The sequence below is a fragment of the Chelonia mydas genome, chromosome 24, assembly GCF_015237465.2.
Source record: "Chelonia mydas isolate rCheMyd1 chromosome 24, rCheMyd1.pri.v2, whole genome shotgun sequence".
Classification (NCBI taxonomy): Eukaryota; Metazoa; Chordata; order Testudines; family Cheloniidae; genus Chelonia; species Chelonia mydas.
The window spans coordinates 13,199,011-13,219,772 of NC_051264.2; the positions used below are offsets into that span (position 1 = coordinate 13,199,011).

General features: G+C 60.7%; 1 protein-coding gene across 4 annotated transcripts in view; it reads left to right on the forward strand.

Annotated features, from left to right (window-relative positions):
* Window positions 1-20,762, forward strand: part of KMT2B (lysine methyltransferase 2B) — a 35,132-nt gene continuing 14,370 nt past the window's right edge. For 2 of the 4 annotated variants that reach the window (XR_005222967.2, XM_037882677.2), the window contains exons 1-9: window positions 1-250; window positions 4,888-4,963; window positions 6,854-8,844; window positions 15,585-15,683; window positions 15,926-16,088; window positions 16,505-16,751; window positions 17,093-17,148; window positions 19,970-20,218; window positions 20,455-20,549. Coding sequence is in view for 3 of the 4 variants with exons in the window: in XM_037882677.2 (XP_037738605.1) it covers window positions 2-250; window positions 4,888-4,963; window positions 6,854-8,844; window positions 15,585-15,683; window positions 15,926-16,088; window positions 16,505-16,751; window positions 17,093-17,148; window positions 19,970-20,218; window positions 20,455-20,549 (3,225 nt within the window). In the remaining variant the exon portion in view is untranslated. The remainder of the gene's footprint in view (window positions 251-4,887; window positions 4,964-6,853; window positions 8,845-15,584; window positions 15,684-15,925; window positions 16,089-16,504; window positions 16,752-17,092; window positions 17,149-19,969; window positions 20,219-20,454; window positions 20,550-20,762) is intronic. The other 2 variants (XM_037882679.2, XM_043535141.1) reach the window with 2 other exon arrangements.

The following is a 20,762-nucleotide window of genomic DNA, read 5'->3' on the forward strand; positions in this document are numbered from 1 at the left end:
GATGGCGGCGGCGGCGGCTGCGGCGGGCGGCGGTGGCTCCGCCTGGGCTCGGGGCCGCTTCCCCGGGCGGCCGGGCGGGGGCCGCCCTCTGCCCCGGGCCGGGCTGCGCGCGCGGCTGCCCCTGCGCGGCGGGTCCAGCGGGGACGGGCCCGGCCTGGGGGACCCGGCGCTTCGGAGCCTTCTGGGCCTGGGCTGGAGCCTGCGCCGCCTGCGGGGCCTGCTGGGCGGGGGCAGCAGCGAGGAGGAGCAGGTGAGCGGTGGGGGGCAGGAGCTGTAGGGGAAGGGAGGTGGGGGGCAGGAGCTGGAGCGGGGGAGGTTGGGGGGAATTTGAGCGGAGCAGTTGTGGGGCAGGAGCTGTGTGGGGAGCGACTTGGGGGCTGGATAGCTGGAGCGGGGGGGAGGATTTGGGGGGGAATTTGAGTGGAGGAGCTGAGGATTGGGGGGCTTGAGATAGGAGCTTGTGGGGTTGGGGCTGGGGAGAGCGCTGGGCTTGGGCAAGGGCTAGAGCTACAGCCTGGGGGTGATGAACTAAGCTGGGGGTTGAAGGGCCTTGGGATAGGAACCTGGGGGGAGGGGAGAGCTGGGGGGATCCTGTAGGAAGGGAACTGGGGGTTTGGAAACTCATGGGGGGCTGTGGGGAGAGGGCTGGAGCTGGGAGTCTGGGGGCATGTGCAGGAGAGGTTGGGGGACGTTATGGGGGAGTGGGAGGTGGAGCTGAGGGGGAATGTGGGAGGTTGGGGGAGCAGTTGGGTGGTTGGGAGCCTGGGAGGCTGCTGGGACAAGGGGTGGGAACTGAGGCCTCGGGGCTGGTGAGGTTGGGGAATGGGGTGTTGGGATCCTAGGGCCGAGAGGGGACTGTACAGTTTCTGCGGGAACTGGGAAGTATAGGGAGAAGCTACGGGGGGCATCCCTATGGGGAAAGGATCTGGGGCCCCAAGGCTGGAGGTGTGGGGAAGATTGATGGGTGGGACATCATGGAGGGTCTGTGACTCCGGGGCAGGGGGTATCTTGGGGGTGAGCTGGGTGACCTGTGGGGGTGGGTCCCTGTAGGAGTGGTATGTGTGGCTGCTGTGGGAGAGGGGAAAGTTAGGGGGGTCGGTGGACTCTATGGAGCTGGGTTGAGGTGGCCCTTGTGTGGGGCTGGGACAGTGTTGGGGTTCTGCTTGGGGGCAGGTGTCATTGTTTGTGGGGTTAGGGAGTTGTGGGGTGTAGCCCACCAACATGTAGAGGGGTTTTGATGCTGCATGTTGGGAAGTGACACCTGGCCAGGGGAGCCCATCCTGTAGGAGTTCTGGGTGCCCCCCTGCCTTAATAGTTCTGTTGGGCTGGGGTGGGGCAGACGAGGGTCTGTGGGGAGAAGCCCTGTCCCATATGGTGTGCGTTGGGCAGCAGGAGGCACATGTAGTGCCCATCTCACCTTGGCTGGCTGTAGCCAGCACTGGGCTCGGCTTTTCTGTGCCCCGCTCCGGAGTTTGGCTTCAGAGTCTGGGCAGCAATTGGCAATGCCACCCCCAACAGCTTCCCGACCTGCCCCGGGCATGGCACTGCTCGGAGCCCTCCCTGCACAATCAGTGGTGGAAAGTCACTGTGAACTAGTCGTCATCTGCCCTGGAGTCACGTTTGGTTCCTTGCCCGCCCCCTCCTCAGTGCATGGGCCCCTCTTTGTGGGTACGTACAGATGGTCTCCCCCTTTACCTTCTCCAGGTGGGCCTGCGTGCAGTGAGGGGTGGGGGGTTTCCTTGTCCTGAGGGACCCCAGTGAACTGCCAGCTGGCTCGTGGGGCGAGTCTCTGGCACCAGCCTTCCTACCCCTTGCTGTCATGCCCCATGTTCCTCCTGCCGGAGGCTAGTATGGTCTGGATGGGCTCTTACTGTGGGCTGGTGCTGGGGGGCTGGGTTTGGCTCTGAGCTGGCCTCCCACATAGCGCAGCATAGAGAACGTTGCTGGCCTTGTGCATGGGACGGGAGCTGCACTGGAATCAGGAGTCAAACCCCCGGATTAGGGAATAGGCAATGCTGGGGAGGTGGTGCGGCCTAGTGGATGGAGCACTGGCACTTTGGAGACTTGGGGTCCAGCCCCGACTCTGCCACTGGCTTACTCCCCCCTCCATACCTCAGTTTCCCCACCTGTCTAAGGGGGCTGGTGACTCTGTTCTCTTTGGAAATGATTGGAGTTTATGGATGGAGATGTGGGGCTGTCCTAGCACATGGGGGTCCTGGCCTGAACAGACCTTTCTTTGCTATATGTTGCACATGCCAGTCTCTGCTCCAGAGCTTGAGCCGTCACTCTTGTATCTCTCTGTGTACACTGGGCCGGGGAACTTGCCCTTCCTGTTTGGAGAGGAAAGCGCTGCATCTCGCCTGGTCACGGGACTCCAGGAGCCCGGCCTTGGAGAGAGGTGCCAACATTGCTGGAATGGGCAGCGTTCGGGGCTGGGCCAGCTGCGGCGAGGGCAGCCAGCTGGCAGGGATCCCACGGGGTGGGAGAAGGCCAGCGCTGGATCAGCCTGCCCTGCAGAATGGGTTATTTGTCTCCTGTGGGTATGGGGAGCTGGTTGTTCCCAGCCCATGGGCCTTGGGTTGCCCGGTTGCAGGGGCCTGTGGACAGTGGAGTGCAGCTGTCTTCTGCAGGGGTTGCTGGGAGCTGCAGACTCCAGCAAAGGCGCTTGGGATAAGGCCACTACAGACCTGGGGTCCAATTGGAGCCGGTGCCCCCTAGAGGGGAAAGGTGCCATGACCCATTTCTTGCCCCCCTGAGCCAGCCAGTCCCTGCCCTGGGGCCCACTCACAGCTGGAGCCCCTAGAGGAAAAGCTCTCCTGCTCTGTTCCCTGCTCCGGCTATTCCTTGGCTCATTTTGCTGCAGTTCTGCCAGCGTAAGGTTGCTGGTTCCTGACCTAGCCGGAGATCCTTCAAGGGGCATGTGGAGGTGGCTGCCAGTCTCCTGCTGTGCCAGCAGAGGGGCTGGCTCTGTTTCCTCCCGAGTGGAGTTACCCATGTACCAGTGGGTGGTGTGGTCTCTTGGCACCTGACCCGAGGAGTTTGTCCTGCCGTAGCTTGGCCTTGCTCTGTTGCCTAGTGAACCGTCAGGTGCACCTGCAGCGCCGTGCCCAGGCTGACCTCAGGCGGGCCCCGGCTCTTCCCCAGCGCACAGGTGAATATTGCCACCGCCTCCTCCAGGTGCGCGAGACGCCCCCAGTGCTGGCCGCTGCTTGAGGCGGCATGTGGAGAGGGGGAGTCTGGTGGTATGAACCTGCATAGCTCCACATGCTTGCGGCTTGGACCCAGCCCATGCTGTGTGCCCTTGAGCTGGCAAAGCAGCCCATTGTGAAGAGCCTGCAACAGAGGGGCAGCACCACCTGACTGGCAGAGAGGTGGGGGCGCTGTTGTGCAGGGTTCATGCCCCAGGGCTGCTTCTAGCTTCCCAACGTACCCAACTGCGGGGGCTAGTTGAGCTGAAGCATGTTATGCAGGGACGGCTCGTCCAGCGCTGAGATCCAGCCAGCTCTGGGGGATGCTGGGAAACAGCCACATGGGGATGACTTATCTGGCGCTGAGATGGGGCACCTGAGGAACAGTCTCTCATTCCCCCGCTGACATGTTGCCGCTTCTGGGGCGGGGTAGCTGGGTACGGCTACAAGATAATGAAGTGCTCAAGTATTGTGTGCCTGCCATACTCCACTGTGAAGGCCAGGGCTCTGGAGCGGAGCCCGGAGCTGGAGCGCGGAGCAGCTCCGAAGCAGTGGGGCTGCAGGTTTTTGCCTGGAGCTGGAGCGGTGCCGGAATACAGCTCCAAAGCCCTGGTGAAGGCAGCTGCATCTAGCGCTGGGCAAGCCTCCCTGGGTGGCATTGTATGTGGCTTTCCCCAGCTGCCCTACCCTAGAGGCAGCTGCATCTCAGTGCTGGGGGAGTGCAATCCATTAAGGCCCTTGCTTTCCTTGGGGCCTCTATCAAAGCTGCGAGGGAATGGGCAACATATGCTGGGGCAGGGTCTCCCCTCGTGGTGGATTGCATGCTGGCTGGGGCAGTGCTGTCTCTTGGGCATCTGAGGGTCCCCGATAGTGCCTGATGCGAGGGTCCTATGGGCCGTGTCTCAGTGTGCAGTATGGAAGCCGGGTGACCCGGGACAGGAGGAAGCCAGCAAGTTGGAGTTACTTAGGGGTTAGTGCTGGTTAGATCCCTGCAACTGCTGGGTGAGCTCCACTGGCTGCCCCATCCGGGGCTGCTGAACGCATGGCGGCTGGGGGGCTGGGTTCAGCAGAGGGCTGCTGGAGGAGGGATTGGTCCCAGTGGCCTGTCAAGGCCTCACCTTGGGTACAGTCCCGCTGGCAATGGGTGAGGAGCCCGCCCCACCTACTGGCTCGAGGGGAGTCTGTGTCCCTGTGATGGGGAGCCCCCCGCCCCATAGCTGTAGCATGGAGCCCACTGGGATTATCTCATCCCCCTATTGCTGGCATGGCAGTGCCGCAGTGGCTCTTCCTGATCCTTCACTGTCCCACGGTGGGGCTGTGCCAGCCTACCTGCCTGGGCACTTGCTTCCAGCTGTGTGGCGCGTCAGTAGGTGGGGCCTGTGGAGGGGGTGTAGGTGGGACAGCTGCTGGGTGGGTGGAGCCTAAGGGGTGTGGGCATGGCCACCTCTAGTTGCTCTGAATAGGTGTGTTGGATGGGGCCTAGGGGGTATGGCTGGGGCCAGGTGGGTGAGGTCATCCTGGGGGAAAATGGGAGAGTGGGACCTGGGGCTATGGGTAGGCCCAGCTCGGTGCTGCTTGGAATGTAGCTATGTAGCAAGGGGTGGCTGGAGCCATCCCCAGGTATGGGCAGGGCTCATATTGGGGCTGGAGCTTTGTACCCTCCATCTAACCACAGCCCCTTTCTGTTCCCTCCTTGCAGGAAGAGTTCCAGGGCTTCCCTCCCGATGAGCCTGTCTCCCAGAGTTCCTTGCGCGCCGTCCTGCGCTCCCAGAGAGGTGAGGGCACTGGCCGGCCTGACCCACACGGACACCCCCTCAATCCGGCACCAGGGAGGTGTCATCACTGGCGTCCCACGTCCCCAGCCCCACATCACATCTCCTGCTCTGTGCTTCTCCATGGGGCCCTTGGGGTTCCCCAGCCCCCTTCGGCCGAGCACCGCTGCACAGGGGCCTGCTCGTCTCTGACTGCAATGGGGCTGCTGTCTGGAGGCTGCCTCTGTCCCACAGGGGTCAGCCTGCAGGACCTGTTGGATTTTCTGAGGCTGCTGACGGTGAAGGGGCTGTGTCGTGGGTGCGCAATGAGTGGGGCTCTGGTCCTGTTACGACTCAAATCTGAACACTCAAGACAATCCACTTCCCTCTGTCCTGAGCGTAGTGGGGTGGTGGGCCCAAGGGCACCAACCTGCAGGACATGGCACGGTGTGAAATCAAAGGGCTCACCCCCGGGGATGCACTCATCTCGCCGGGGCAGACCAGGGCACGATTCAAGCTGAACCGTCACCTGCTGCTCTGACACTGAGTTAATTGTCCCCCCAGGACTCTGCACTGACTTTACAGCAGCTCTCCCAGCTGGGCCCCCTCATTCAATGTCCCTTCGCATCGCAGTACAAGGCCTGGCATGAAGACTGATCTTGGGGGGAGGGAATCTTAACTAAAACAAAAGGAGTACTTGTGGCACCTTAGAGACTAACAAATTTATTTGAGCATAAGCTTTCATGAGCTATAGCTCACTTCCGATGAACTGAGCTATAGCTCACGAAAGCTTATGCTCAAATAAATTTTAGTCTCTAAGGTGCCACAAGTACTCCTTTTTCTTTTTGCGGATACAGACTAACACGACTGCTACTCTGAAACTTAACTAAAATAGCTACCTCTACCTCCCGCCATAGGGTGGGCCCAGTTACACCAGCCATAGCTCATGCCCGCAGATGACAGGGAATTGCTGTGTCGTCCCCGCTGCATAACTGCGGTCCCGCTGGGGTCTAGGTGCCAGCTTCTCCTGGCAGAGTTAACTTGGGTGTGGATGTGAGTGTGGATAAACTGAGACTGCTTCCCACTGCGAATATGTTTCTCTTCTGCTTGAAACTGCTTGGCCACGCCAGCTTCCTGCAGTACCCAAGGTGCCCAGTCAGGGTGAGGGCCCCTCCTGGGGACGCAGGATTCCCTTTGTCCAGTGCCCACAGACCCCCTGCCAGCCTTGGCTTCCCTGCTGTCTGTTCCTAGCACGTTTCCAGCATGGAAGGGGAGGGAGAGGTGTGTAGTGGGGGGTGGCTGGGAGGAGGGATGCCAGACATGCTGGGGCTCTGCCGCTGACTCCTGGCATCATCCTGAGCAGCTCACTGCTTCTCCCTGGGCCCCAGTTTCCCCATCTGTGAAATGCGGTAATATGCCTCTGGCTGTTCAGACTGTGAGCTCTTTAGGCAGGTCCTGTCTCTCACTGTATCTGTGCAGCGCCTGGCACAATGGAGCTCTGATGTCAGCTGGGGCAGGGTCTGTCGGGGCAGCGGCTGGCATGTTGAGAGAACCTCACTCTAATGGATATGGGGTGTCTGTGCAGTGCCTGGCACAATGAGGGGATCTCATCTCAGTTAGGGTGCCCTGGTACGAATGGCGGGGGGGGGGAGGGGTCCTGTCTCTATACTGCAGGGCACACAGTGCCACCCCTAGTGTTAAGCCAGGCCTTGGTTGGGTTGATGGCTGCTGTCCCCCAAGTGTTAAGCCAGGCCTTGTGGTGATGGCTGCTTTTCCCCCCAGCTTTGGGGGGCTGGGATGGAATTGCCACATGTTAACCACCCTTACTAGCTGGCTGGCCGGGTGTGTGGTGGTGCACGGGTGGGGTCCCGAGTCCCACCCCCGCGGTTCACCCCCTCCCCTTTCTCGTTGCAGGCATGTCGCCCCAAGCCAGCAGTAGGAAGAAGAGGGGTGTTTCCCTGCTTACCACCCCCTCCAAGGTGCTGGCCAAGCCGAGGAAGGGCGAGGCCCAACGGGAGCACATGGTCAAGGCCCTGGCTGAGCTGCTCCAGAGATCTAGGCCCCCGCCGGCCAGGCCAAGCTTGCCTCCGGGTGCTAGCCCCGTCCAAGCCACCAGGACGCCTCCCGAGCAGGACCCAGGGCCCTCTGAGGTCAAGCCCCATTCCCCATCCCCCAGCAGCCCCCCACGGGGGCAGAGTCAAGACCCCATGGTGCCCCACCGGCCACGGGGCCGCCCCCGCGGCTCATTCAAGAAGAAGCCGGGAGCTCCTCGGCGGGGTGCCAAGGCTCCCGTCGCTGCCCCTGCGCCGCCTAGGAAGAGCCTTCAGCCGACCCTGGGTTCCAGGCCGAGCTCCCGGGGGAAGGGCCCTGGGCGTGGGCGGAAGAAATTGCCCCTGCTGCTCAAGTTCGTCTCCAAAGCCAAGCGGCTGAAGTCGGGGCGGGTGGCGCTGGCCCGTGCCAGGCTAAAGCCCCCCATGGGCAGGAAGAAGGGCAGCAAGAGGACGAAGAGCAGCCCACCAAAGAGGAGGGATGTTTCGCCAGGGGGCTCCCTCACTTCCCCTGCCCTCCCGAAGGAGCAGCGGCCCCATGAGGCACCAGCCGAGCCAGCCTCTCCGACCCAAGCTCGGTGGAAGCGACGGAGGCGGCTGCAGCTGCCAGCCCAGGGCGAGGGTGCTGGGGAGGAGAGGCCGGTGTCCCCCCCATGCCCGGCCCAGGCAGAGGAGGAGTCAGCTGCCCCGGCCTCCATCGCCCAGTCCACGCGGGCGCAGTGTCTGAAGCGGGGTCGGGGTCGGCCGCCGCTCACCCCCAGCCAGCGGGCCGAGCGGGTGGCGGCTGCCCAGCGGGAGGGGGCTGGCGCGGCGGGTGAGGAGCCCCCCGGGCACAAGGCCACATTCCTGAAGAATATCCGCCAGTTCATCATGCCTGTGGTGAGCGCCCGCTCCTGCCGCCTCATCCGCCCTCCCCGGCGCTTCATGGATGAGCCCCCGCGGCGAGCGCCCCGGGCCAAGGTCCCTGAAGCAGGGGAGCTGCTCCGCGGGGAGCCCCCGGTCCCAGAGCAGGCCCCTGGCCAGGAGATGGTGCCTGGCCAGCCCCCCCGCTCACCTGACGAGTACCCCTCCCCGCTCTCGTCATCCCCTCCTTCCCCTGGCCTCTCGCCCCCAGCCTCCCCTCTCCCCACCCTCCCTGGCAAGCGACGCTCTATCCTGCGGGAGCCCACCTTCCGCTGGACCTCCCTCAGCACCTCGCCGCCTCTGCCCCCCGAGGCGGGCAAGTCCCTCTTCCGGCTGCCCCCTGAGGAGCCCCACATCTTTCCGCCTGGCCCTCTCCTGGCCCCCTCCCCGCCAGCCAGGCGGCTCCCGCTGCTCCGGGCCCCTCAGTTCACCCCCAGCGAAGCCCACCTGAAGATCTACGAGTCGCTGACCGTGTCGGCTGAGGAGCCGGAGCCCATGTGCCTCAGCGAGGCCGGGAAGGACCCCCCATTGTCCCCCGTGCCTCGGCCGGAGCCCCCCTCCCCCCACTATGAGCCCGTGGTGACCCGCAGTGGCAAGCGGCTGCTGGGCCGAACCAATCACCTAACCCTGCCCCTCTTTGGGGAGCCCCCCCAGCACCTGCCTCCCCCCCCAGACACAGAGCTGATCAAGATGGAGGATGTGGACGCGCCAGGCGTGGTGCGCAAGGTAGCCATCCGCCGCGTGGCCTCGCTGGCCAGCCATGAGTCCGAGGAGGAGGAGGGCTCTGGGTGTGAGGCCGAGGAGCAGGGAGCTGCGGCACCCACCCGGAAGGAGGCAGCGCCGGCTGCACAGCCAGCCCAGTTGTCGGGCATGGACAAAGTCTACAGCCTGCTGACTCGTGCCAAGGTGCAGCTCTTCAAGATCGACCAGCAGCAGCTGCTCAGATTGGCCCCGGTGAGAGACCAAGCCCCCATGCTGGGGCGGGGAGGGGGAAGGGAGGCGGGCACTGGGTCTCCGGGTGCCTTGGACGGGGAGGAGAGTGGGGGGCGCTGCACATGCTGACCTGTCAGCCTGCCTTAATGACAGTGCTTCCCATGGGGCCAGGGGATGGGGCTGGGAGCCAGGACTCCTGGGTTCTCTCCCCAGCTCTGGGAGGGGAGTCGGGTCGAGCAGTTAGAGCAGGGGGCTCTGGGAGCTGGGACTCCTGGTTTCTTCTTCGAGTGCTTGCTCATGTCCATTCCAATATGGGTGTGCGTGTGTTGCATGCACTGTCACTGTAAGGCTTTTCCCCCTGATCACGAGTGGTGTCTGTTGGGTTGACTCTGGTGCCCCCTGGAGTGGTGCCTGCATGGCGCAATTGGTGGGCACCTGTTGACTCCTCAGTTGTTTGTTTCCATCTAGAGCAATCTTTTTTTGCTCAGCAATGGATCCCCTCATGGTGGTCTTCCTGTAAATAGATAAGTGTAAATAGCTTGTTAGCATAAGTATAGAGCTAGTTAGTTTTCTAGTAAGCACCCGCCCTGGCCCCAGGGCATGCCTTGGTCCCAGGACTTAGTTTAAACAGTGTGCAGCGTGCCGGGCACATGCCAGTTAGTGACCCTCACGAGCGATGTTTGAAGTGCCCAGGAGAGGGTCTCATCTAGGGTAAGTGCCAGATCTGTAGGAACTTCAAGAACCCAAAAATAGAGAATCAACTGAAGTTCCTACTTATGGAAACGGCAGTCTGTCCCGCTTCAGAGCGGTGACCAGACCCAGTACTGAGCGTTCCCTCTACCAGGTGTGTGCTGTCGTCCGTCGGGTCCCCAGCACGCATCTCTGGCACCCAAGAAATCTGCACCGATGACACAGCACTGTTCCCCCATCACTGGGGCCAAAAAGAAGTCTGATCGGGGGCGTTGGGGGATGACTGAGCTGTGGTGAACCACTCTCAACTGGGTGCATCTCAACCAGCCCATTGACTCCAGCCCCAGGGGTGGGAGACCTGTCAAGTCCGGTACGGAGGAGCTCCCCATGTAGGGTGAACCAAAAAGAGGACATGAACCTGGCAGCACCAGAGGCGTATGGGGCAACGCAAAACCTCTTACCCCTCCCGGCACTGCTGTCTCCAAACTGCGGTCTACGAGGGACAAGTCGGGCACTGCGGGGCCCAGCCTTAAGAGGGCAAGCACCAGTCCTGGACAAGCCCACGAAGATGGCTGTAACAGGGTCTAAAAAAGAACTGGATAAATTCATGGAGGTTAAGTCCATTAATGGCTATTAGCCAAGATGGGTAAGGAATGGTGTCCCTAGACTCTGTCTGTCAGAGGGTGGAGGTGGATGGCAGGAGAGAGATCACTAGATCATTACCTGTTAGGTTCACTCCCTCTGGGGCACCTGGCATTGGCCACTGTCGGTAGACAGGATGCTGGGCTGGATGGACCTTTGGTCTGACACAGTATGGCCATTCTTATGTTCTTATGGCAAGGCACTGCCCTCCATCCCACTCGTCGTTGGGAGACTCAGCACCCAGGCCATGCTTGCTTCAGCGATGCCTTGCCTAGGTGCTTGTCTCATCTCCGGCACCGGTCGCAATCCCTACGCCGCTAGCAGTCGTGGTGCCGCCCCCATCAAGACAAAGTCATTTGGCACCATGAGGCACAGCGCCATCCTGGTCACCTAGGAGCCGGTCCTTGCGCTCTGAATCTCAGGCAGAGTCATGTGCCTTGCGAGGGACCGGACTTTAGGCAGATCAGACACCCCACGGATATGGCCCTGGGACTTTTCCCACCAGGGTGGGGTTCCGTCCAATGGCAGATGCTGGACCCCTTGGCCGCACAGGTCCAGGGCTCCCATGGGGGACACTCCTTTTCGGCACCCTCAGAGACAAGCGCGCCCCCTCCATCCCTGTTGGAAAGAGGATTGGTTCCTGGGGCAGAGATCAGGGGTTCTCAAGCCACACTGGCAGGAGACTGCCAGGGCTGGAGGAGAACCAGGTGCCGGCAATAGTCCAGACCACTTTGTCACCCTCCCCGATGAGACAGTGGTGGGTATGGCTGCAGTCCTGACGCAGGATGGCTACAAAGCCCACCAGAAGCTCCTGTGTCGGATGGCTCAGAATCTTAACCTCCAGATAGAGGAGATCGCAGAGTTAGCCCAGCGTTGGTGGACATTGATTGCTTCAGGGCCAGCAAGAATTGCCCTGCCCCTGAACAAGGCCATTCTGCAGCCTGTGAGGGCCTTGTTGCAGACCCCAGCCTTTCTCCAGCCTAAGGCCAAGTGGGTGGAGAGGAAGTATTTCCTCCCCCTAAGGGTTACGAATACCTTTATACTGGGCTCCTTGGTTGTTGCTGCAGCCAACAAGAAGGAGATGCGAGGCAGCAGGGGGCCAGAGAGGCAAAGAAGCTGGACCTCCTGGGGAGGAAAATCTACTCCACAGCCGCCTCCAGCTTAGGGTCGCGAAACACCGGGCTCCGTTTAGCTGTCACAATTTTAATTCCTGGTCAGAAAATTCAGAGAGCTCTTGCCCTCTGACTCTAGGGCTACGTCTACACTACCCAGCTTTTAGCAAAGTGACTGTGTTGCTACAGCCGTGCTGCCAAAAGTCGGGCTGCGTAGCTGCTGTTTGTCAGCTCTCCTGCCGACAAAATCTTCCACTCCAACGAGTGGGTTTTTTGAACACCTGTGAAAGACCAAAGTTTTGTCGTTCAATTGCCAGTGTAGACATAGTCTAGGGCAGAATTTGCTGCCGTGACTGAAGAAGGCAGCGCCATAGCCAAGGCGTCCCTCCAGGCGGCCCTAGGCACCGTGGACTCAGCAGCCCGGGCAATGGCTACTGGAGTTGTCATGAAAAGTTCCTGGCTTCAGTCATCAGGCCTCCCCCATGAAGTCCAGCAGACTGTTCAGGATCTCCTATTCGAAGGGCAGTCTTATTTTCAGAACAAACTGACGCCCAGCTGCACAGCCTGAAAAATTCAAGGGTGACCTTGACATTGTTGGACTGTCCCATCCTGGATAAGCTGCAGCCCATGGGCCATATTTACTAGTCCCACTAGAGGCAGGACTTCAGGTGACAGAGTAATAGGGGTTTCAGAAAGAGACCAGCCTCTCACTCCTCTGCAGCCTCAACATCTGCACACATGAAACAACCGTCGGGGAACAGACAATGCTTTTGAGGGGGCAACTGAGAACAGGGCACCAGCCCAGTACCTGGATCTTGGCCTTATATTTGTGGACCGTTTGTCCCACATTTACCGGGCTTGGGCCAACATCACGTCCAACTGGTGGTTGCTCTGCACGGCAAAAGTAGGAGACGCCTTGCAGTTTGTCTCTACCCCACACCACCTGCCCATTCCTCTTCAGGGATCCTCCTCACAAAAATCTCCTGGCCCAGGAAGTGCAGTTGCTCCTAAAGGCGGGGGCAGTGGAGGAGGTTCCCGGGGAACTAAGTGGCAAGGGGTTTTACTCCTGCTACTTCCTGATCCCAAAGTCCAGTGGGGATCTCGGGTCTATCCGAGACCTCAAACTTTAACAAGTTCTTAAAGAAGTTGAAGTTCCGCATGGTTTCGCTGGATCCAGGGGGCTGGTATGCCGCCTTTGACCTATAGCTCTCTTCCGGGGACACAGATACCTTCAGTGTGTGGTAAACTGGAGCCACTGTCAGTTCACAGTTCTGCCCTCCGGCCTCTCAGCTGCCCCGGGAGTGTTCACAGAATGCATGGCAGAGGGGGCAGCTTCTTCAGGAGGAGAGGGGTATGTGTCTATCCTGACCTGGACAACGGCTGGTTAGAGGCCAGTCCAAGGTGCTAGTGGAACAACCCATGGAAATCGTTCTATCCGCTTTCAAGAGCTTGGGACTCCTGATCAATGAGCAGAAGTCAACTTTCACTCCCGTCCAGAGGGTAGAACTCATAGAAGCAATCCTCGAGATGACTCAAGCAAGGGCCTTCCTACCGGAGAGCCGCTTTCACCGCCATCTCAGCCCTCATACCAGGCCAGACAGCATACCCCACCGCTACAGCCAGGAGCTGCCTAAAGCTCCTGGGGCACATGGCCTCCTGCACGCTGTACCATGTAAGTGCACGTCTCAGACTCCACCCTCTGCAGCTGTGGCTGGCGGCGGTGTACGTTACCAGGTGTCACCCACTAGACCGAGTGGTCGCTCTTTCCCCAGACGACGCTCAACGCCCTTCAGTGGTGGCTGGATCAGGACAGTGTGTGTGCTGGTGTTCCTTTTGCAAGGCCCACACCAGCTGTACAGCTGGTGTGAGATGCCCCAGATATGGGGTGGGGAGCCCACCTGGGGCCTCTCTGGACACAGGAGGAGGTTTGCCTGCATATCAGTGTCAGGGAGCGAAGGGCAGTGCGCCTTGCCTGCCAAGCCTTCTGTTGCAAGCTCTGGGGCAGATGTGTCAGTCTTCATGGACACCACAGCAATGTTCTACATAAACAAGCAAGGGGGAACCCGATCCTCTCCCCTGTGCCTAAGGCATTGAAACTCTGGGACTACTGCTTAGCCCACTCCATTCACCTGGAGGCTGCTTAGCTTCTGGGCTTGCAGACCACCTGAGCAGGTCCTTCACCAGTCATCACCAGTGGTCTCTCTGGCTGGACGTCCTGGAGGCTATTTTCCAGAAGTGAGGGTTTCCCCAGGTGGACCTGTCTGCAACCAGAAGCAAAAGGAAATACCCCAGTTCTGCTCATACCAGGGGCACAGCCTTGTTTCTCTCTCAGATGCCTTCTATCTGTCATGGGGAGGCCGGTTCCTTCTACGCCTTTCCTCCACACCCTCATCTGCAAAGTGCTCCTCAGAGTCAAAAGGGACACACCCCACATGATTCTCCTAGCACCAGCATTGGTTCAGAATCTTGCTGGACCTCTCAATAGATGCCCCAGTTGGTCTCCCAGCGTGGCCAGATCTGATCTCCCAGGGCCGTGGCCGCATGCAGTCCCTGCATCGGACCGCTTGGCACCTTCGTGGCTGAGGGAAATGGAGCTGGGCTGTTCGGCACTGGTCCAAGCAGTCTTTATGGGCAGTTGGCTAGAACAGCCTATCTAGCAAAATGGAAACGGTTCTCACTCTGGTCACTTCAGAAGGAGGTCCCCACTCTGGAGGCCACACTCCCCTTTTAGTCTGGACTACCTGCTCCATCTGAAGGGGGAAGGCCTGGTGGTCTCTTCCATCAGAGTCCACTTGGTGGCAATATCGGCATTCCACCCTCTGGTGAATGACAGATGTGGTTTTCTCCAACTCAATTAGCTCTCAGTTCTTAAAGAGCTTGGAGGGCCTCTATCTGCAGCCTCTGCCTCCCTGGGATTTCAACAGGGTCACCGTTTGAGCCACTAGTAACGTGTTCCTTGATTTATTTATCCTGGAAGACCACCTTTTTGGTGGCCATCACCTCTGCCAGGAGGGTGTCAGACCCGGCCCTTCGCTTCCACGGCACCCTATACTGTCTTCTTCAGGGACAAAGTCTGTGTGTGTCGTCACCCGTCCTTCCTTCTGAAAGTGGTCTCCCATTTCCACAATAGTCAGGACATCTTCCAATCTTCTGTCTTGAACCTCATGCTAATAAACATGAACAGAGGCTGCAGTCTCTGGATGTTGTGCTCTGGCCTTTTACATAGAAAGGACCAAACCCTTTCGAAAGTCCACCCGGTTATTCGTTGCTGTTGCAGAAAGGATGAAAGGCAGCATGGTCTTGGTGTGGAGGACCTCCTTCTGGATAATGTCCTGCATCTGCACATGCTATGGCCTGGCAAAGATGGCTCCCCCATGCTTAACAGCGCACTTCACACGGTCACAGGCCTCACCAGCAGCGTTCGTGGCTCATGCTCTGTTTGTAGATATCTGCAAGGTGGTGACCTGGTCCTCTAGCCACACATTCATGGGCACTTATCCCTTACCCAGCAGGCAAGGAACAATGCAGTCTTTGGGGCAGTGCTCCTTCATTCAGTCTCACAGGAACTCTGACCTCCCCTGTTGATGGATTGCGTGGGAGTCCCCTATATTGGGCTGGCCATGTGCAAGCGCTCCAAGAAGAAGAGACGGTTACTAACCTTTCCGTAACCCCTGTTCTTCAGGATGCGTTGCTCACGTCCATCCCACAACCTGCCCACTTGCCCCTCTGTTGGAGTTGCTGGCAAGAAGGAACTGAGGAGGTGGCTGGTGCCTATCTACCGTGCCATGGAGGTGCTGCTCCAGGTGGCACCAGAGCCAAGGCCACGGAAACCGCTAGGGGAAAAAGTCTTCCAGCGACGGTGCACACGACGCGCACACACCCATAATGGAATGGGCATGAGGAAGCACTCGAAGAACAACAGTTAAGGGAAGGTTAGTAACTGTTTTTTTTTTCTCCCCAGCTCTGGGAGGGGAAGTGGAGATGCGTGGTTAGAGAAGGGCAGGGCTGGGAGCCAGGACTCCCGGATTCTGTCCCCAGCTCTGGAAGGGGAGTGGCATCTATTAGAGCATGAGGGTGGACCTGGGAGCCAGGACTCCTGGGTTCTATCCATGGATCTAGGAATCCTGGCTCCTAGCCCCCTCTTTAACCCCTTAGACCCCACTCCTTTCCCAGAGCCAGGGAGAGAACCCTGCAGTGCTGGGTACCTGATGCCTTAACCAAGCCCACCGATGTCCCAGAGCCAGGGAGGGAAAGGGGTCTGTCCCTGTAGCTCTGGTTGTGCCGTCACAGCTGTGTCTGTCTGTGTCCCGCCTGCAGCCATCACCCAGCGTCAAATCGGAGGAGAACGCAGAGGCTGCACCGGGGGAGGCTGTGCCGGACCTGGCCAGCGCGGACAGGAACGAGATCAAGAAATTGGTATGCTGGGCTGGGAGCTGGATCGTTGCCGCTGTGTGTGGGGTGGGGGTGGGGGGCTTTGTGCAGAGCTGATGGGGGACAAGGAGGAACACAGTGGTGGGGGGAGGATATATCTTCTCCAGCCCTGCTCCGCACACCCTCTCCCAGTGGTTGGGGAGCAAGGCAGCCTCTTGGCCTTGTGGCACTTCCTGCAGGACAGCATCTCTGCCTCTGGTACCCAACCTGCCGTGATGTCCCCACAGGGCCAGGAGTCCCCAGTGCAGGGCCCCCGGATCAAGCATGTGTGCCGGCATGCGGCAGTGGCGCTGGGCCAATCGCGTGCCATGGTGCCCGAGGACATGCCCCGCCTGAGTGCCCTGCCCCTGCGTGAGCGGGAGGAGATCGCTGCCTCGCCGGCCGCTGAGGGTAAGTACAGAGACGGTGCCCACTCAGGGCGATGCCTCCATGCAGGGCTCTCCCTGTGGGTGACTCTTCCATCACCATCGGTGCTGGCTTTGGGGTGAGGCCAGGGAGTGCTGGGCTGCATTTGGGGGTGGGGAGGGGGGGACTGTGCTATAGGGTGGCTCAGCAGGGTGCCGTGTGGCAGGGGCAGGGTGGGAGGGTTCGGAGGGGGCTGCTGTGCTGCAGGGATGGCAGTGGGGTGGGGGCTGCGCTATGGTTTGGCTTGGTAGGGGGTGATGTGCTGCAGGGGCAGGGCAAGAGGGCTTGTGGGGCGGTGGGGGGGGACTGTGCTACGGGGTGCTGTCCTGCAGGCGGCCCCATGCTGCACATGGTGGGCCCAGGGGCACCCCATGGTAACCCTGCTGCCATCTCCCCCACAGAGACCTCCTCCGCCTCGGAGAGCGAGGGCGGGCGAGCACGACGGGGGAAGGTGGAGCCAGTGGCGGTGAAGGCCCCGCCCCCTGTGCGCCGCCCCGCCCCCCACCACCATCACTCAGGCAAGAAGAACCGCATGACACGCTGTGGCAAGTGCAAGGGCTGCCTGAAGCTGCAGGACTGCGGGGCCTGCGTCAACTGCCTGGACAAGCCCAAGTTCGGGGGACCCAACACCAAGAAACAGTGCTGTGTGTGAGTGTCCCCGGGGCAGGGGGCCGGGCGCCCGACTGCCAGCCTGGCTCTGGGCAGGGAGTGAGGCATGGTGGTTAGAGTGGGGAGTTGGGGGCCAGGACTCCTATGCTTTCCCCCTGACTGTGCCCCTGTGTGGCACTTTGCCGGAGCTCCCTGTATTATTTCCCCCGACCCCTCCAGCTCCCCCTAAAGCACTGTGTGAATGCACTCACCCTCCTGCTAGCTCCCCTTCACATCACATGTGATGGACACAACACACACATACCCGTGCGTGTTGCTGCCCCCTTCTGCGATCCCGCACCTGTGGCCCCCTCACTCTGACCGGCTTTCTGCCCTGGCAGGTACCGCAAGTGCGATAAAATTGAGGCACGCAAGATGGAGCGGCTCTCCAAGAAAGGTAATGCCAGTGCTGCTGCAGCCTGGCAGGGGGCTGGGCTGGGAGCCAGGACTCTTGGGTTCTCCCCCTGGCTCTGCCAGTGTCTTGCTGAGTAACCTTTAGAGGTCATGGGGCTTCCTGTGTGCTGCAGACCCCCGCACACACTGGGTTTGTACACTGAGCGCTGCAGGCAGTGGGGGTGTTGTGTGGTGGGGGTGGGCGGGTGGTGGAGTGCTTTCTCTTCCTGCCCACTCTCATCTGGGGCCCATACCCCATGCTACTGCTGCAAAACCGCCATGGCAGAGCCTGCTCACCCAGTCCCCTGAGGCTCTGAGCTGCATGTTCCAGGGACCTTCAGAGCTCCCCATCCTGCCCCCTGTAGCCCAGCATTGCCCGGGGGAAATTGAGCCAGTCCTGCCCCTGCTCCCTGCAGCACAGCACCCCCTAGTGCGGCACTGGGGCCATCAGTGGCTTAGGGGAGAGCTCCCCCTACTGAGTGACCCCCCCACCCCCCCATTCCCTTTGCCACAATGTTCCTCCCCTGGCCCATAGTAACCCTTTTTGAAAATATCTGGGGTGTTCCTATCTGACTGCTGGAGCCAGGGGCATTGGGGGAACAGCCTGTATGCCCTCTTCTGGCGGTGGGCCACGGTGTGAATCTAGAAGCTGTCCTTGCAGAACTCCTGAGTTCGGTGGATGTTGGTGCAGGGTGGGGTTGGAATGGAGCCACAGCTCTCACTTGCTGCCTCCTTGCTAGTTCGCCAGTGTCCTCTTCATGTGTTTCGCAGAGAGGACCCAGTCCCCCTCAGGAGGGACACCCCCCTGCTCTGCGTACGTCTAACCTCCCCGGCTAGCTCCATTCCCCGATCCTGTCCGGGAAACGCTCAGAGGTTGTAAGTAGCAAGGGCTGCAGTGGCCTCTCATTAGAGTTCAGAATTAACACAACAACAATTGTGGGGTAGTAGTTAAGTGTCAGGGTTAACACAACCCGAGGTTGCCAGTCTAGTAGTGTTGTTCATTTATAATGGAGTTGTTAGGTTTCAGAGTGAACACAGCAAGGTTGACACATTGTTATTAAGGTTCAGAGTTAACGTAGTGTAGAAGTTGATGCACCTTCCTTAAGGTTGTGAGAGAGCTTACTGGCCACTCATGTGCCATCCTTGCCAGCAAGGGTTAGGGTTAACCTGTCCACATGCCCCACACAATCCTTGTGGGGGAAAGGCCCCGGGCGCCCCAGCCAAAGGATGAGTCCCTGTGGCACTGCTGGGCCCAGCAGGGCTGCGTGTCTTCACCATGGTATAGCTGCTGAGATGGGAAATGGCCGGGAAACTGCCCAGGGTGAAACTCACCAGTGGGTGTTTGCTCTGAGGCCAGGGATTGCTGAGCTTGAGGAAGCAGCGCAGCCTAGCGGATACAGCCCTGGGCTGGGAAGCAGGAGACCTCTGCTCTGTTCCCAGCTCTGCCACTGGCTTGCTGGGTGAGCGAGTAAGTTGTCATCGCCCTGTGCCTCAGTTTCCCCACTGTGTGGGGTGCTTTGAGATCTATGGATGGGGGCACTGGAGGAGAGCTGGATGTTTTCCTCAGTGCTGCTGGGACCCCCCTGTGCCTGCTTAGATTGGAGGGGCCTGCTGCATCTGTGAGACACCTGGCCTGCCAGGGGAGGGGGCAGCCCCCAAGCTCAGGCAGGGTCTATGGGCATTGCACCAACTCCTCCTGCTGTGGGTAGCCCAGCCCTCCCCACCTGCCCTGTGGCTGAGGAGGGAAACCGGCCCAGCCCCACCACCCTGTCCTTTGTCCTCCCCTCCCTGCCGGCAGCTCACCCAGAGCTGGCCCTGCTCTGCAGCCAGCACGATGGGGCAGGCAGAGCTGGGGGGCAGGAGGAGGCTGCAGCGGGGGCCTGAGCTGGGGGGCAGACAGGCTGCTCTGTGCTGCTGCCCGGGGGGGAAGGCTCAAGGCCTGTGTGTGGGGGAAAGGTCCCAGCCCTTGGGGAGGGGGAGTGGAATGGGGGGGCGCTGCATGTATGTGGGGGAGGGGTGTGTGTGTGTGTGTGGTCGTGAGTCATATGTGGCTGGGGGGAGAGACGGAATGGGTGGGGTGGAGTCTGGCGCTGGGTGTGGGGGGGGCGGGAGGGGAGCCCTGGGGTGTGTGTCAATGGGATGGGGGAGGGGAGGAAGCTGTTCATAGAACCAGACCTGCTCTAGCACTAGGTTGGGAGCCAGGACTCCTGCGTTCTATCCTGCCCCTTCTCTCCCTCCTCCCCTATGTGAGGCCCCTGCCCCCTCTGTGCTCTGTCTGCAGATCGCAGGGCCCATCCCTACAGCATCTGGGTCTGTTTGGGGTAGGGGGTGTGCAGAGCACAGTGGGGTGGGGTGTGATCTCTGGCCCCAGCCCAGCATGCCGTGTTCACTTGGGTGCCTGGTCCCATGTGGGGGGTGGATCTGGAGCATGGGGGGCAGGCATGAGCTGGTGGGTTGTGTTGACTGGAGGTGAGAAGCCATAGTGGGACGGTTCAGGAGGCCACTGCGTATGTGGCGCTTAGTGGGGCGGATGGGTCTGCGACCTACTGAGAGGAGCCGGGCTGGGGGGCAGCTGCTGCATTGCTGTGTATCAGTGTCTCTTGGCAGGTTGCCTGGTGGTGGGGCTGTAGGACCCGTCTGTGTCTCTGAGCTGCTCCCATGGCACCTGGGGTTGTCTGTGTGTTTTGGTTCCCCCTGTGGTTTGTGGGGATGGTGGGGGCTGTCTCTTGGCTACCCTGCGGTGGGGCTGGCGCCTGCAGGTCACACAGTGATGGGGTCAGCAGTGCCATGGGCCCCGTGTTTCAGTGACTCTCGGCCGCCCACAGGTCGCACGGTGGTGAAGCCGGTGGTGGCGCGGGACTCGGAGGACTCACAGGAGGAGTTCCCGGCGCCCTGGGAGCTGATGCTGGGGGCGACAGAGACAGCAGAGCAGGAGGCCCTGCTGCAGCGCAAGTCGGCCCGGCGCTGCGTCAAGCAGAGACCCTCCTACGACATCTTCGAATCCACGGATGACTCGGATGCTGAGCCCCGGCCCGGCTCCACCACGCCCCGCAGGAAGCCCTCCCGCGACTCGGGTGAGCCGCTCTGCTGGGACCTCCGTCCCCCCTGCACCTGAGCTGGCTCCCACCCGCCCCCCACTGCGTGGCGGCCGGCTCCCCTCTCCCCTTGACAGGTTGCTGGCTTCCCTGGGCTGTCTCCCCCACCTGTGTATTGGGTGCCTGGGGTGCAGAGGGGCTAGGGCCTGGGATGTTGCCCTGCCAGCAGGTGGGCTGGGGCTGCTGGCCCTCTAACAGTCTCTCTGCCCCTCCAGACCTGCTCCCCATGGAGGCAGAGGAGCAGAGCCGGCCTCGGAGGACACCGCTGCAGCCTGTCGTGCAGCTCAAGGCGAGAAGGAGGCTGGAGAAGGTGAGGTGGCCCCAGGCATGGAGTGAGCAGTGTATGGGGTGTGATGCACCTATGCTCCAGCACTGGAAGGACCCAGGCCCAGAGCAGAGGGAGAGGAGCCTGCATGGGGCCCAGGGATCCCAGTGCTAACACCATCATGGCTAGTCACGGGTGGGCAGGCAGGGGTCTGCCAGGATGGGGAACCCCACCTTGTTCCATCCAGGCCTCCACATG